At 43.7% G+C, this 17,102-nt stretch overlaps 1 protein-coding gene across 1 annotated transcript; it reads right to left on the bottom strand.

Moving 5' to 3' along the window:
• Positions 1-543: 543 nt before the first annotated feature.
• Positions 544-14,836, bottom strand: rubcnl (rubicon like autophagy enhancer). Its single transcript, XM_056288897.1, has 18 exons — positions 14,717-14,836; positions 13,377-13,470; positions 12,443-12,836; positions 11,743-12,038; positions 11,404-11,495; positions 10,300-10,497; positions 9,915-10,164; positions 8,004-8,049; positions 7,768-7,873; positions 7,145-7,278; positions 6,917-6,981; positions 6,410-6,449; positions 5,773-5,850; positions 5,066-5,186; positions 4,387-4,448; positions 1,836-1,989; positions 878-968; positions 544-653 (listed from the first exon to the last, which is right to left on the bottom strand). The coding sequence occupies exons 1-18, from the start codon at positions 14,834-14,836 to the stop codon at positions 544-546; spliced, it is 2,451 nt and encodes an 816-aa protein (XP_056144872.1).
• Positions 14,837-17,102: the final 2,266 nt, after the last annotated feature.

Below are 17,102 nucleotides of genomic sequence, written 5' to 3'. Positions count from 1 at the left end.
ACATGTTCACATACCAGGCATTATAACTTGTTGGCATATTATTCTCCCTTCACGCCCCACTCAAAAAACTTCACGCAACAGCTTTGACCTCCGCATTATGTTGATAAGTCTTAGTTGAAATGTCTTCTAAGCGTCCAAAGCTAATTGTGAAATAGCTAATAATTCCTAGCAACACTGTAACCTATTTACCTGGGCGTCAAAGTCTTTGTCTTATCTGCATGTGTGTGTGCGTGTGCATGTGCGTGTGCGTGTGCGTGTGTGTACCACTTGTTTGAATGCATCGGGGCTGTATACTGTGTACCCATTGCCCCAGACCTCCATTGTGTAATGGAGTGGCTTGGTTGCTAAACTCTAAAGGACCTGGGTTCTGTCCTTATGCCACTGATCATCCATCCACCCCGTTTATGTATCCTTGAGCAAGGCACTGATTCCCTGCTGTTCTTTATCTGATCCTGCATTGTAACCTCCTTGGATGATGAAATGCAAGAACTTCCCCCTCAATGATGGAAATCACGATTATGTTTTGTGATCAGTTTTCCACCGTCAAGGGTGAGAGGGGACTTCATCCAGCACTTTCCTTCTTAAATGGATCCGTTCACATTTTGGGCAGTTCTTTTCCATGAAACAGCCTTTGTGAAAACAGGCCTTGCACACTGGAAAAAGAAATGTTATTTACACAAATTTTTATTCTTTTATTTTACATCACATGCAGCTAATCCTGCTGTTGGTTCCGTTTCAGCCCCAGCTGAAGTCAGTGCAGTCACCTACTCCGACTTGATCCAGCTTATGACAAGCAATCATGATGTATGTGTGCATCAGATTTATCTGTTTAAGGACTTTTAAGAAGTTTTAAATCAGGCAATTCATCTGTGCTTACCTGGGCAGCGCTTGCATGTGTCACCTTGGAAGGGAAAGAGGATGTCTCTTTCCCTGCAGAACTCACAGATAAACCCTCTGCCCAGACATAGCTGTGTAACAGAAAGTAGTCACCTAAAAAATTGGTTGAATAGGGTAATGTACAGACATGCTCTATTCTATTCATGGTTCCTGTACATGGTGCATGCCGCCGGCCGGTCCAGGACAATTCTTATCTTGAACCACTTTGGCTTACAGTCCCACCCAGCAAAAAAAAAGCCCTGCCAAGTGCAGACCCCCCACCCTTCACCCCAACCCACCTCTACTGTTGACTATGTGACACCTGGTGATAGTCACTTATTTTCCATTGCCATAATTTTTAGAAACATGCACATAGCTAATGTTTAATGAGAAAAATACATCTATTACCAAATGTAAAGATTATTTTGTATATTTGAAATATTTTTTTGTAGATTCATAAATTATCTTGTGGTGCTCTCAAATGATCACATGATCCTCGGGGGTATTTACCACTGCCCCGGTAGTTCCTCCCAAAAAGATAATCATACTATCTTGTAGGGCTGACACCAACAATAATTTTCTTTATTCATTAATCTATCATCTGAAATGTCAATATAAATCGCAAATGTCCATTACAAGTTCCCAAAGCCAAAAGTGATGGCTTAAAGCTGTTTACTTAGTCTGACCAGAAAAAAAAAATCCTTATGTATTTATCTTATAATGATATGAATAGGAGAAAGGCAAGCAAATCTTAGCATTTATGAAGTTGTAAGAAACAAAAGTTTGCTATTTTACTTGATAAATGTCTAAAACGATTCATCAGTGACCGAAATTATGATGGTTTAATTTTCTGTTGATTGAATAATCGATTAATCGACTAACCGCCTCAGCAGTAATATACAGGGCTCGTATTGCTGTTAATCTGACAACAGGTCGATGGATGTTGGTATCGCCCTTACCTTACAGTCGTCTACGTGGTCAGTAGCAGAGCTCAGCACCGCCCTAGCTAGTGGCACCAGCTGACCTTTCTTCACCCGCAGGAGGTCATCCATGGAGAATAAGTGTGGCTGCTGGGTCAGATGTCCAGGAAGTTGTTCAAACTCACTCATTACCCTGCGACAGAAGCACATGGAAACAGAAAGGTGATATCATGCTGGACAAATAGAATATCACACCATTTGTCCTTTAGAGATATATTATTTTAAGCAATAACATGTCTTAAAACTATTTTTTGTAATGCAGTGTTCTGTGCGTATTGTGGGAGTTTTTAAGAAGTATTCTATTCTATATTATTTGTAAAAAAAACATGGTTATACCTAAGAGCTGTAACTTGTTAATGGCAAGTGTGTTTCAATTCATAGACTATTTCTGACATCCTGAGACATGACAGACGATATATAAGAAAAGAAAGAGGTGTGTGTGTGTGTGTGTGCGTGTGTGTGTGTGTGTAGGGCCCTAGGAACTGCTCTATCACACCCTTAAAATCAGCAGATGGACTGACAATCCTGAAAGACTGAAAGCGGATCCTGGCAAAGTGGGCTGAACATTTTGAAGCCCTACTTAACCAGCACTCACCAACTGACCAATATTTCCTGGAAGAGCTGCCAAATTCATCCACCCATCTCAGACCTTGACCACTCACCAACTTTTCAAGAAGTACTTGCAGCCGTCAACTCCCTCAAGAACAACAAGTCCCTGGCAGTGACGGTCTCTCAGCAGAACTCCTAAAACAAGGATACTTGTGCACCAGAATGATCTAGCAGTACATCCTATCAGTACAGGTCTGGGACCAGCAGAGTGTCCCTCAACAATGGAGGGATGCTAAAATTGTCACCCTGTACAAAAACAGGGGTGACAAGTCCATCTGCAATAACAGTCACGGTATATCCATCCTAGCTAGGTGTTGCAGGCAATGTCCTAGCAAAGGTCATGCTATGCAGGATGGTGAAACATTTGACAGAACATCTGCTGCCAGAGTCACAGTGCAGTTTCAGGAAGAAGGAGTACTGTGGATATGATTTTCACAGTAAGACAGCTATACGAAAAGTGCCACAAACCTTTTAATGGCTTTTGTCGACCTCTCTAAATCTTTTGACACTGTGAATCAAGAGATGCTTTGGAAAATCCTGAGAATGTTTGGCTGTTCGAGCAAATTTGTGAACATTTTGTCACAGTTTCATATATGGGATGTTGGCACAGGTGGCCATAGGTGGACAAAAATCGGTGCCCTTTAATGTATGCCCTGGAATGAGGCAGGGGATGTATGCTGGCAACAGTACTCTTCAACATTTTCTTCCTGTGTCACAAAGCTTTTCCATAAAGATCTGGAAGGCAGTAGTGGGATCACAATAGACTTTAGGCTAGATGGAAACCTCTTCAACATTTGAAGGTTCCAGGCAACCATCAATTTGTCAGCAGTGCAGGTCCTTGAGCTGCAGTATGCTGATGACTGTGTTCTTGTAGCTCACACACCAGGAGACTTGCAAACCATCATTGCCACAGTTATGAATGCCTACAGAACGCTGGGTCTATCTGTCAACACCACCGTGACTGAAGTGTTATGCCAATGGAAGTCCAGCCCCCCACCCACTATGCCTGTCTTCACTATAGAACACCAACCACTCTCAGTTGTTCCATCTTTCAAATACCTGGGCAGCATCCTTTCTGATGGCTGCAACACTGATCACAATACTCACAATAGGCCTCTAGTTTTTGGCAAACACCGACATAAGGTCTTCCAAAACAAATACCTCCACCTGCACACCAAAATTACCATTTACAAAAACGTCTGCATTACAACTCTCTTATACAGCTGTGAAGCCTGGGTCACATACAGCCACCACCTAAGGTTACTGGAGCAGTTCCACATAAGGTGTCTGCAGCGAATCATGAGGATCACGTGGTGTGACCGTGTTCCCCATGCTGAGATTTTTGTTAGGTCAAACTGCAAGAGCATAGCAGCCATGGTCACTGAACACCAACTGCACTGGCTTGGGCATGTCATCAGGATGCCTCAAGAATGCCTGCCATGTCAGATCCTGTATGGACAGCTTCATCTGGGCCGCTGGGCCGCAGATGGTCAGAAGAAGTGATACAAAGACCAGCTAAAAACATTGCTGAAGAACTGTTGTATTGACCCATTGAGACTGGAGCAAGCTGCCATCAACCGTTCCAACTGGCGGGAGATCTGCTAGAGAGGTATAGAACAGCTGGAATGGAGAGGAATGTGGGGAAAAAAAACAACAGAAAATACTAAGGAGACACACAACCACTAAATGAGACTTCCTATGCCCAATGTGCAATAAAACTTGTGGATCAAGAATTGGACTCATCAAAGAACACACTGTTAATGAGAAGGGATGTCATCATTGGACTCGATGAACTACCAGCAAGTGTGTGTGTGTGTGTGTGTGTGTGTGTGTGTGTGTGTGTGTGTGTGTGTGTGTGTGTGTGTGTGTGTGTGTGTGTGTGTGTGTGTGTGTGTGTGTAAAAATGAATTGTTCTATCTACCTGCCAGATAATCTGCATGTTGTCAACAGTCTCTTAACGCTCAGCAGCTTCTTTTGCAGCTCCTTGAGGACAGAAGGAAGGAAGGAAGGAAGGAAGGAAGGGAGGGAGGGAGGAAAGAAGGAAGGAAGGAAGGAAGGAAGGAAGGAAGGAAGGAAGGAAGGAAGGAAGGAAGGAAGGAAGGAAGGAAGGAAGGAAGGAAGGAAGGAAGGAAGGAAGGAAGGAAGGAAGGAAGGAAGGAAGGAAGGAAGGAAGGGGTTATGATTGAAATTAAGACGAAAGAAGGAAAAGAAGGACGGATGTGCAAACCAAAGCAATGACGGGGAGTTGAAACATGAGTAAGGTGGAATGGAGGTGAGAAGGATTAAAAGAGAGGAAGGGAGAGTAAGTGACATTTTCAATGAGACTGTTTGGCCGGTCTGAAGACCTGGCTCTGCCAACCCCTCTGGTGGTCCGGAACAGACCTTAACTAGCTCCCAGAGAAATGTGTCTGATTGTCTGAAAGCGACTTTAACTTAAATATCAATTGTATTTACAATGTCCTCCTCTTGTTTCAGGATCCCTGAATTCAATAGTCACAGCAACAGTCCATGACCTTTTTCTTACACCTGTTTTTGTTTTTTATTCCTTGGTTTTCTTTCCTATTCTTCTTTGTTCTTCTCACGCTTTGTTTGAAACTCACTCTGAACTTGTCCAGCTCTCTCACTTTGCTGTAGAGCTGCTTTCCAACGCAGGTCAGGTCAAACAGAGGCAGGTGCCACGTCGAGTCCAGCAGCTGCTTGGAGAAGTCACTCACAGGGTACCTACGTATAGCATTAATATTAATGTTTATCTTATTCTGTCTCGGCACGAGTGATCTGGATTCACATGTATGTCCGATTCAGCTCAGCCCTCTGACCTAGGGATGTCTTGCTGTCTGAGCTAAATTAATTATCAATGATGAAAATGTCATTTTAAAAGATGCTGCACAATGTGTTAGCAATATCATTATTGCTATTATCAATGTTAATCTTTGTAGATGTAGTAGTACTACTTATGGTCACAGGAGTTATTCAACTAATATTTTTGTTAGGGTCAGTATATAACATAAGATTAATTAGAAAAAAAGTTCCATTATTTAATCTAAGTACCAAAAGAAGCCATAATAGTTGTCGTAGCACATGCAGGATTAGAATTTGTACTTGCATATCTGTTAGTCTTAAACATGGTATTGGCATTAGCATTAGCATCAGTATTAGTGTTCGTCTTTATGCATGCTCAATAATCCTTTGTGTTATTTTTGGAGGGTGTACAAGTAGTGGTGTTTGCATTAGCGAAATAAGTATTAGCAGTGAAATTATTAGCTGTGTGGCTAGTAATTGCATTAATATTTTCAAGTGATATTGTTACCTGCCAAAGTCCCAGTGGAGCAGAACCCGGCCCGGGATCAAAGCCTCTGACCCGCCATGGCAGCAGTCGCAGAAATACCTGACAAGCAGGATTATTTTCTATTCATTAATTGAAAAAATAATAATAATAAAAAAAATCTCTTTCTTGCGCTTTTACTTAAGCACTGGTTTTGCTCTTAGATGCTTGTTTAGAGAGAAGATGCACTTATGACCTCTGATGACTAGTAGTTCTCCTGATTTCCTACGTTAAATGCACTTATTGTAAGTCGCTTTGGATAAAAGTGTCAGCTAAATGACTGTAATGTAATGCAATATTCAAATCATTTTTAACTTGATCTTGGTATTTAGATCAGTCAAATAAGCCTTTACGATAAGCTTTCATGCTACCTAGCTCTGATTTGATCTGTTATTGAGGTTAGTCTAAGTCTTTAAAAGAAAACACGTTTCCTCTGGAACAAAGCATTTGCTCATATCAGGTAAACGTCCTACCTAATGAGACAGAATTTAGAAAAAAATAAATCCCATACAAAATTACTCTAACTTAATTATCAGTGATTGTTTTGAAGGTTGATTATTCATTCTCCTCAGCATATATATTACTAAACACAACAACAAAAAACCAACTGTATTGTGCATACCTGCCAAGGTACTCACAATAGCGCAGCTTCTTGATGTACTCTGGAGACAGAGAGACACGATACGGAAACGTGAAACATCCCCTAAGTGGTTAAAAATCGTTATGTTTATTTCAAAGAAAACATAATGTAAAATGTATATGTACACGTACACACACACACACACACACACACACACACACACACACACACACACACACACACACACACACACACACACACAATAACACTACTTAAATTGCTGAAGAAGAAGGTGAGATATTGTTCAATTTGCCATGTGAATGAGTATTGGTATCCTGTGGTAGATCAATGACTTGTTTGCATAAAATATCCTATGTAAATCAAAAGTTAATAGAAAGTGAATAGGAAGGCCATTCTTGGGGGGGGGGTGTCCTCTGGTGGACTGGACACAGCCATGGCAATACTGATAAATCATGTCTCTGTAACCATATAGTGAGGATCCACAGATAAATTGAGCCATGTGCCATTCACTACACACTGGATACTCACTGGGCTCCACCCCCGTCCCACAGCCTGCACATAAGAAGTGCTGTAAAGCCAACACCTCACTGCGCCTGGAAGAGACATCGTCAAAGGGAAATGAGTCACAAATAGAGTGTGAAATCCATGGAAGAAGAAGGCAGGTATACCCTAATCATTATTGATCTGTCTATCGATCAGTCCACCTATCACTTTATTGATCCATTCATCAATCTCTATGTAGCTGTGCCTGCAGACCTGTGTGTTGGGTGAACAGTGTAGATGATCTGGAAGCGGGGAGGGGCCCAAATCAGAGTTCCTCTCATTCTGGTCCTAAGTCTGATTTCCTCTGTCAGACTGCTGCTTACCTCCCCCCAGCTTGTACCAGGCAGCTGGGGACAGTAGAGGGTAGAAGGGGGGGGGGGGTTTAGGATTTCCCTCTCTTGTTCCCAAGTTTAGGGGCCACGGTATAGAATATACAGTCACCCGCAGTTTCTCATTTAGTCTTCTGTCAGAGAGACCTAAGGGATCTGGTATGACCAGGAACTACTGTAGGCCATGCAATGCCCTGTATGTAATTAAGAGTTTTAAAATAAGTGTGATATGTAACAGGTAGCCAATGCAGAGAGGCCAGAACAGGATTTATGTGAGGAGAAGAGAAGAGAAGAGAAGAGAAGAGAAGAGAAGAGAAGAGAAGAGAAGAGAAGAGAAGAGAAGAGAAGAGAAGAGAAGAGAAGAGAAGAGAAGAGAAGAGAAGAGAAGAGAAGAGAAGAGAAGAGAAGAGAAGAGAAGAGAAGAGAGATCGCTATTGTCAAGGCTGGGAATTTGAGCAACGTGCTGTCTGAATCAAGGTGATGTTTAATAGTTGAAGGTATGCTGACCTCCTGCAGTGATGTGCGGAGGCTGTGCCGGTCACGGTGGAGCTCTCGGGAGGGGAGCCAGCTCCTCCTGAAACCCAACACCAGCTGCTGGCCCAGCCACTCCACACTGCTATGCATCATGGGACACTGCAGGGACCTCGAGTCAGAGAAGATTGGTCTTAAAATGGGCAATAACAGGCCAAATAAAGAGGAACAGTACAAACACATTAATTTATGGTTGTCTCAGTCTTCCTTACTTTCTCAGAGAACCTCGCTCTGTTAGTATTTTGTCTATGCCACAATCTGAAATCAAAACACAGCAGGTAACATTTAGAATATGGTATTTGTATGTCACAAAGTTGATTTGACACACTGAAGAAAAGAATCCAAACTTTTCTCGCATTGTCTTTATAACTGTTTGGAAACATCTAGTGATATGATATTCTATGTAGGACTTACAATAGTTCACCTTTGTCTCAACCAATGAAAATGTGCTTCAAAAATAGTTGAAAATCTCCTTCATACATAATGTATTGAAAAGGGGTAAATGAACAACGCAAGCACAAAGCTGTTGTTTGTACCTACATTACTTTGCTAAAGGCTAAATGGAATATGGTAGAAAAGAAACAACAAAATTTCCACCTGTCTCAGTTCCTGTGTTTTTTGAATGCAGAAGTCTGGGGAGAGGTGGCAGCGTGAATTGTTAACTTAATTTCAACCAGTAACATACAGAAACCCCCGCTGATAGCTACTGGTCACACCATGCTCCAGCAGCACCAAAGTATTATACATAGCTTCTTCAGTACACTGGACTCTGTGGTAAGGTCAATACTACAAGGTCTTACCAAAGTACTTTTCAAGTCAGGCTTTGGTAAGTTATTTCATACAAAACAGTGCTCTACTGTTCCGAATTCACTTCAAACAATTTCAGGATGCTCAGCCTTTCAACTTGGCAGCACGGTGGCCCAGTGGTTAGCACTGTTGCCTCACAGTAAAAATGTCCTGGGTTCGAACCCCAGGCCACACCAGGTCCTTTCTGTGTGGAGTTTGCGTGTTCTCCCCATATCTGCTTGGGTTTCCTCCGGGTGCTCCGGTTTCCTCCCACCATCAAAAAGACACGTATCCATCCATCCATCCATTATCCAAACCGCTTATACCAATCGGGGTCACGAGGATGCTGGAGCCTATCCCAGCAGTCATTGGGCGGCAGGTGGAGAGACACCCTAGACAGACCACCAGTCCATCACAGGGCCCTATTTCAGCAGCTCAGATATATTCTGTATTTCAAAATTCAATACCTCTCCCAGATCTTAAATGTCCTCACTAGATTTAAGGGTTTTGATTGGTGTTCAGCAGCCCTATAATCTAGACACCCCAACTATAACTATTTTACTATCAACATAAATAATACTGAAAACCAACCAAAAGACATGTATGTTAGGGTTAATACTCCTGTCTGTGCCCCTGACCAAGGCAATGGAAAGAGGAGCTGGAGTTGGTCCCCGGGTGCTGCATGGCGGCTGCCCACTGCTCCTAGATACACAGCTAGGATGGGTTAAATGCAGAGAGTGGATTTCATTGTATGTATGTACGAATGACAAATAAAGTGTATTCTATTCTATTCTATTCTATTCTAACTGGGGAGACAGGTTATTCAGTATGTTTACCTCTTATACTTAAATCGGTCACAAAAGTGTGCGACAGAAGTGTCACTTAAAAAACATTAAAGCAATTCTTTATCTCATCCATTCTCATCCATTCAGTACCTCAGATAAGTTCAAGGCTTGTAGGGAGCTAGAGCACATCTCAGCATGGCTCAGTTTTGCCTGTCCGCCAAAGGACCTGCAGTTGCAAGTGCTCATACACCGTTCATAACTATGGGCTATTTGTAGCCTCCAATGCGCCTAGCATGCATGTCTTTGGACTTTAAGAGGAAATTTATGTACCTGAAGGAAACCTTATGTGAAGCAGAGAGAACAGGCCAACTTGAAATGCTAATATGTAAGACACACCTTCATTTCAGCTCTGTTCATTCTGTCTCAATTCGATTTAGTCCATCCCCGTTCTGTTTTCTTTTGTTAAATATGCTTTATTCTATCTTACGTGTACATACAGTCTATATTTGTTATACCTTATGTTAATACACTGTCTGCATGGCAGCTCCTTACCTTCAAAGCCACTGTCAGTGGAGAGGACAGAGAGAGTCTTCAGCTGGTGTGCAGATTGATGGTTGTCTGGTTCCTCTTCTTTGTGTGTGTGTGGGTGTATATGCATGTCTGCCTTGGAAACGTGTGAGTTCGTGTGCGAGTCTTCTTCAGACTTGTGCGTGTCCTCGCCTGCACACGCTCTGTTGGCATTCCCCGGCCCGCCCTCTTCACTTAGTGTGTGTTGCTGTGCGTATGTGCCCACATTAGAGCTCTGTGTGTTTTTACACAGGTCTGCATCAGTTTGAGGTCTTTGTCTGTTGTTGTGTAAGTCTGGGTCAGAGTTTTGTGTGTGTGGGTATAGGTGTGTGTCTTTGTCAGAGCCGTGTGTCTGTCTGTCTGTTCCCACCTCGGACATCTGTGCGGGTTGGTATGGGCCTGTCTCAGATTTCCTTGTGTGTTTTTGTGTAAGTGCAAGTTCCTCACTACAGTCTGTATGTTGGTATGTTTCTGTGTTTGTGGAAGTCCATTGACTGAAGGTTAAGGTCCACTTCACCCCCTCCAGGACCTCCAGGACCATGTCCACGACAATGAAGTGAGCATTCTCCTACACAGAAAAATATTAAAGGTACAATCCCTAATTCAACTGTAAACAAAAGGGTCACCCTACCACTAAAATACAAAATGCAGGATTGGAACCTGCTATCATTCCTTACTTGATTGACAGGTCTCGTGACACAAGGACTACCACTAAACATCAACTAAATCAGATTTTTTAACGGTTTTTTTGGGGGGGGGGATTTCTCCCCAATTGTAACTGGCCAATTACTCCACTCTTCCGAGCTGTCCCGGTTGCTGCTCAACCCCCTCTGCCTATCAGGGGAGGGCTGCAGACTACCACATGTCTCCTCCGATACATGTGGAGTCGCCAGCCGCTTCTTTTCACCTGACAGTGAGGAGTTTCGCCAGGGGGACGTAGCGCGTGGGAGGATCACGCTATTCCCCCCAGTTCCCCCCGAACAGGTGCCCCGACCGACCAGAGGAGGCGCTAGTGCAGCGACCAGGACACATCCCCACATTTGGCTTCCCACCCGCAGACACGGCCAATTGTGTCTGTAGGGACGCCCGACCAAGCTGGAGGTAAAACGGGGAGTCGAACTGGCGATCCCTGTGTTGATAGGCAACAGAATAGACCGCTACGCTACCCGAACGCCCAGACTTTTTTTTTTTAAATTTTTCTGATGGTGTAAATGGTTTGTTTGCATCAGTAATTTTTGTAAACATTGGAGTGAATCAAGCCCATGTTTTCAATTACGATCGGTTGAGAAAGACACAAAATGCTTATTTTCAGTCTATAACTCAAGACTTTTCAATATTATGCATAAATATACCTCAGATTTACATAGTCAAATAAATCACAGTTTGAGACTGTAGTATCTCAATAACTATCACTTATGTGTCTTCATTTAATGTTTTCCATATACAATTTACAATACCAAATAGAAAGACACACTTTCTCAAGCTCACAACTGGTCCTGAAGATGTCCGACGTGCGTTGTGGGAGATCACTGAATCGTTTATCCTGACTGTCATAGTGTGTGGTAACTGAAACACACACACACACACACACACACACACACACACACACACACACACACACACACACACACACACACACACACACACACACACACACACACACAAATACATAAATACACACTCACGTCTACTTACAAATTACTTATTTTGTAATAAACAAAAAGCCTCCGGGGCCTTCTTTTTTTTTTATTTCTACATATAGAGCCAAGCGGTTACTGAGCCTTATGGGCAATTTCATCCTGTACCACCCTACCTGGTCTGGTATAGACATCAGAGCTGCAACGCTGCCTCAAATCCCGTCTCCAGCAATCCTCACCCAACACCTGCTGTATCCTAAGGGGGAGGTGGAGCCTGGCAAACAGCAGACTACTCAGATTGGACGAGGCAGAGACGCAGCGTGGCTTCCTGTTCTCCTGGAGCGGGACGGACTGGTTATCGGGGCTTGGCAAAGTTTCCGAGGTCCCAGTTATCTCCTCCATGCGTAGTGCAGTGTGGCCTCCGTCGTGACCCAGAGTAGGCTCACCAGAGGAAGTGGAGGGAAAACAAGAGCTGACGGCAGAAAAGATTTGATTGGGTATATGTAAACTGTGATGGAAATAAATGTAAAATATTGAGAAATGAAAATCTTGTTTCTTTTTTTCACAGATGATACATTTTAAAGAAATAGTCATTTCAAATCCATCTAAACTCAAAACAAACAAACGAGAGAGGCTAACATTAAGATTAAAGATCGTAATATATATCTTTAAAATTGATAGTGTTTGTACTCACACTGGGAATTGAGCCCCTGATTCCTAAACCTAATGCTCCGTGTACTTAGGATTAGTGCATTTTTTTGGGACACACTCAGTAAAATGTCATTCCAAAAGTAGTTTTGATCTTGTCCACATTAAACCTAAGGCACCGAGGGAGCTATTATCGAAACCCTTTACAACGTGTGAGCATCATATCACCTTGAAAGAGAGGGCTCACTGGCTGCCCCATGCCATGACAGGGACCTTCGTCGTCTGGAGATGACTGGACTGCTCCTGGGCAGGTGGAAGCCCTCATCCTCTCGGGGCTGAAGAGACGGGTCTTCTTGGCTTCTCTGGTGAGCATCTGTAGGTCTGATTATCTCCTTATAGTCATCTTGATCAACACTCTCATCCTCCCCATCATGAGTTCCCTTGCCATTGTCATGAGGACCAGTGTGTTTTTTGCTGAAGATGATCTTTGTTTTGGAAACATTGGAGTCAGACTTGGGACGGTAGTTTCTGAAAGCCCCCTGTCGTTTGGTCCTGGTCCTGGAGACTGACATTGGTGGGGGATGATCGATTGATGTCCTTTTCATCAGTCCTCCAGAGATTTCTGTGACAGGTAGAAGAAAGAGTGGGAAATATCCTTTGTTCTAGGTGTCTCTCCTTCATAACACACCTTTGTTTTGCATTGCAAAAACATACACAAGCTGGCAAGTAGACCCACACATTGCCTTGCAGGTAGCCAGCAAAAAAAAAAAATTGCACCGGGGCCAACCACAATTATGCTACGCCACAGGACAAAGGTGTTGGGTAGGCAGCTAGGTAGCAAGAAATAGGTAGGTACAGTACAGACAGAGGTAGACGAGTAAACAGAAACAAGCAGAGAAGCACACAAAACACGAGATAGGAAAGCAAACAGTCAGCTCTGTACCACCTTGGATTCAGTAAAGGGTTCATCAGGGATTCTTTTACAATCTCATGAAAGCCAGTAAGCACTTACCTTCCATGAAGGAGACTATTTCTAAAGGGTCCTTTGACGAAAGTTCATCCCTTCATAAAGGGTCCCTTCAAGGAACTTTGTTGGGTTTCCTTATAGTTTAAAGAAACAATAAAAACAAAGTTCCTGTGAGCTCACTTTAGTCTCTCGTACCTGGTGTCGTCAAAGCCATGGTTTCAGAGTCCACACTCCAGCTGGCATAGCTGCATCTTTGGAGGGACGGGGACGAACCTCTATGGCTGTCCATCTACAGAGGGAGAGAGAAACGGAGAGGGAGGACGTATGACATGAAGGGGGGGGGGTAGGAAGAGAAGTGAGGATGAGGCTGTGGAAGAAAGATGGAGAGGGACTGAATGTGAGATCGAAAGAGAGACAAAGTGTGCGAGTGAAAAAGGGGAGAGATGGAGAAGACAGGAACGGAGAAAGAGAGAGAGAGGGGGGGTATTTCCCAGTGAAGTCCGCCTTACTATAAAAACCTTCTCCGTATGTATCAGTTCTTCCTGAGCCACAAACAGTCAGTAAACAGCAGCTGGTAAACTGCAGCACTGGAGTTCAAGATGGACTTTCAATTCTAGTTTATATCTCTCCATCTGCGATAAGGATATGTGACAGAACAGATGGATTTAGGAAGAAATGTGTTGTAGCATTCCAGCTGTATCCATTTCACATTAACAGGTCGATAAGCTGACATAACAAATACAAAGCTGTATTTTAGTTTATTTTATCAATTAAGGTGTTGATTTTATGAGCAGTAGGGTGTTGTAAATCAAATTAAGTGTTCTTTATTAATCCCCTTGAGGAAATCCAGTTACTGCAAATCAACTGCAAATCTCTTCATCCTAGCTGTGATCTGTGCAGCTAGGAGCAGTGCGCTGCCGCCTTCATGCAGCGCCTGGGGGACCAACTCCAGCTCTTTTCCCATTGCCTTGCTCAGGGGCACAGACAGGAGTATAAACCCTAACATGCATGTTTCTTTTAATGGTGGGGGAAACCGGAGCACCCGGAGAAAACCCATTCAGACACGGGGAGAACATGCTAACTCCACACAGAGGACGACCTGGGATGAGCCCCAAGGTTGGACAACCCCGGGATTCGAACCCAGGACCTTCTTGCTGTGAGGCGACAGCCATGCCCAGTGGTTCCCGTGCCCACCGGCTAACTGTCTATCAACCAGAGGACCTGAGTTTACTTCCTTGCAAGACCAAGACCCCGAGCAAGACCCCGACCTCAAAGAGAAAAGACACTTGCTTTTTTGAGAATCAGCATATTGTCACTGGACAGACCTGCAGTGCATCAGGCAAGAGGTGCAATGTTCAGTTCGTTGCCGAATTTGTCAACATTCATGTTAGATAGTGAAAACAAGACGATAACCAAATGAAAATGGAACTTAACGTCCAACAGGCATGATCAAACTTGTTTTCAATCGATACAGTAAACCTGTGTGTGTCAATTTTAGTGCTGAAAACTATGATGGAGAATGTCTGTCGACATACTATGTTGATGAAGAAGAGGGTCTGATCTTCTGATGACTGGAAAGTCTCTTCAACCACTGGACCATCCATAAAAACTAGTATGCTCTTTTTATTCCTTCCACCATAGTGGTTGCTAACCATCTTATCTGTCTATAGATGGATAGATTACGGCATATGAATACAGATACATAGATGTAAATATGTATGTAAAGATATCAGTCATTTACCCGAGCTTGTTTGAGGTTACAATCACTACCATCTACTGACCTGCTGAAGTGTATTCATGACCAGTTTCACAATTTGTTGAACGTTGTGGTTTCAGTTCGAGGCTGGCAGTTTAAGCATCTTTGTTGTTTCCTGTGCTAACACAAAATTAACAATAAATCTAAGAAACAAATCACTTCTTCAAGATATGCCTTCTTTTGTTCATAGCTTTATCTGTTTTTGTTTTGCTTTTTTTCATCCAGAGTCAAGATATAAACGCTGCCTGATATTTTAAGTGGTCATTTGGATCGGACCAGAGCTTTCCTGCTATGCTTACTCTCCTTTGCTCATCTATTGTATAAGTAAACATTTAAAAAGTGTGAGTGAAGTCTCCTGCTGGAGACTGGGCAGAATTCATAGACACAACTGAGCGATAACTGCTATTAAGCAAGATATCTCAGAAATTCGGGGCTCACACCAAAAGTTGATGAAGCTACTCACCAGTTTGGGAGGCCCTGAAGCACTGGAAAACGCAACCCTTGTTCAGACATTTTGTCACGTATATGAGCCGACTCTCTCCTACATGAAACTGTTATAGTTTACTGAGAGGGGAAGTGAGGCAGTCAGCGATGAGCACTTCCTTTATCTAACGCTGGCTTATGTTTCCTGTGGTTAAACATGAAGCAGTTAATGCTCTGTTTCACCATAATTGCTGGAAGGCAAAGCTCTGTTTGGGCTCTCTGTTCAGGGCAACAAAATCATAATCATGATTACTCAAACACCATCAATCAGTTGAAGTATGTCTGATTACATGGTTGGGTTAATGGTGAGCACTCGTTTGATCCTGTGTGTGGAGTTTGGATATTTTCTCTGTGTTTGCATGGGTATCCTGCAGGTATACACAGTCCAAAAAACATGCATGTAAACTGAAAACTGTCATTTGAGACTTTTATATAAGGTTTGTATAATCATATATGTGAGCCTGCGATGGACCGGCGACTGGGGCTAGTCGTCTCTTTGCTTTCTGCCCAATATTTGGTGGGATAGGCTCCATCCCCCTGTTAGTGGCGCCATATGGTGTTAAGACAAGTCCAAGAAGGGTGTCCAGGTAGCGTGGTAGTCTATTCCGCTGCCTACCAACATGGGGGACCCGGTTCTAATCCCCATGTTACCTCCGGCTTGGCCGGGCGTCCCTACAGACACAATTGGCCGTGTCTGCGGGTGGAAAACCGGATATGGGTGTGTGTCCTGGTCGCTGCACTAGCACCTCCTCTGGTCGGGCCGGCGCACCTGTTCGGGGGGGAGAGGGAACTGGGGGGAATAGCGTGATCCTCCCACGTGCTACCTCCCTCTCATGAGACACCTCACTGTCAGGTGAAAAGAAGCGGCTGGCAAGTCCACATGTATCTGAGGAGGCATGTAGTAGTCAGCAGCCCTCCCCGGATCGGCAGAGCAGAGGGGGTGGAGCAGCGACCGGGACGGCTCCGAAGAGTGGGGTCATTGGCCGGATACAATTGGGGAGAAAAGGGGGGAGGGGACAAGTACGAGTGCCCCTGACTGACGGGGCCCCTCAAAAACATCACATTAGGTTAATAATGTTTTATTTATCAATGTGTTGTCTTTTTAAGGGGTCCAAAATCCTTGGTGGTACAACTGCATCTGTGGCTCTGGGTTGGATGAAGTGGATACAGGCAATGAATGAACAAATAACCATGTGTTAGTGATGCTGAAGGGATATCCGGAATACTAACCAAACACACACATGGTAAAACGTTAAGCTCAGTATGTCTACACTGTCTTTGTGTTTGGTGCTTTAGGGTACCGTTTGATTTTGGTATGTTGTTTATTGCCACGACACTTGTTTGCCTCAACTCAAGAGCAATGAGGGAAATCCAGGTTGGGGGGGGGGGGGGGATGAGAATCTCTCTCATACCAGGGCAGTGGTGCTAATGATGTTTAAAATGGTGCGGAGAAGCAATTTTGCATCGGTCTGCCAATCTTGCAGTGTTCGTGCCGAATGAAAGGTCAAAAGAAAAATGGCTGGCGTGCCCACTCATTTTCTGGAATCCTTTGCAGTGTGTAATGATTCAATCAGGAGGAAAGCGGATGAAAACATGCGTCATAAGTCTGCTTAACCCAGCCACCCAGCCACCATAAGCATCACGCCATCAGGCAGCTGGATGAGCGAAAAGAGGAACTTCCA

This window comes from Lampris incognitus, chromosome 11 (assembly GCF_029633865.1).
Source record: "Lampris incognitus isolate fLamInc1 chromosome 11, fLamInc1.hap2, whole genome shotgun sequence".
NCBI classification, from domain to species: Eukaryota; Metazoa; Chordata; class Actinopteri; order Lampriformes; family Lampridae; genus Lampris; species Lampris incognitus.
The sequence above is the reverse complement of the archived record's forward strand: the minus strand, read 5'-3'. Positions and strand labels throughout refer to the sequence as shown.

Bases quoted from the DNA above. Each gene is read 5' to 3' on its own strand.
- rubcnl (XM_056288897.1), bottom strand. From the start codon at position 14,836: ATGGTTAGCAACCACTATGGTGGAAGGAATAAAAAGAGCATACTAGTT. The intron at 12,039-12,442 runs GTGATATGATGC...TTCTGCCGTCAG, and splicing joins AGTGAGCCCTCTCTTTCAAG to CTCTTGTTTTCCCTCCACTT. The intron at 10,498-11,403 runs GTGTGTCTTTCT...TTTTCTGTGTAG, and splicing joins CCAGTTGTGAGCTTGAGAAA to GAGAATGCTCACTTCATTGT.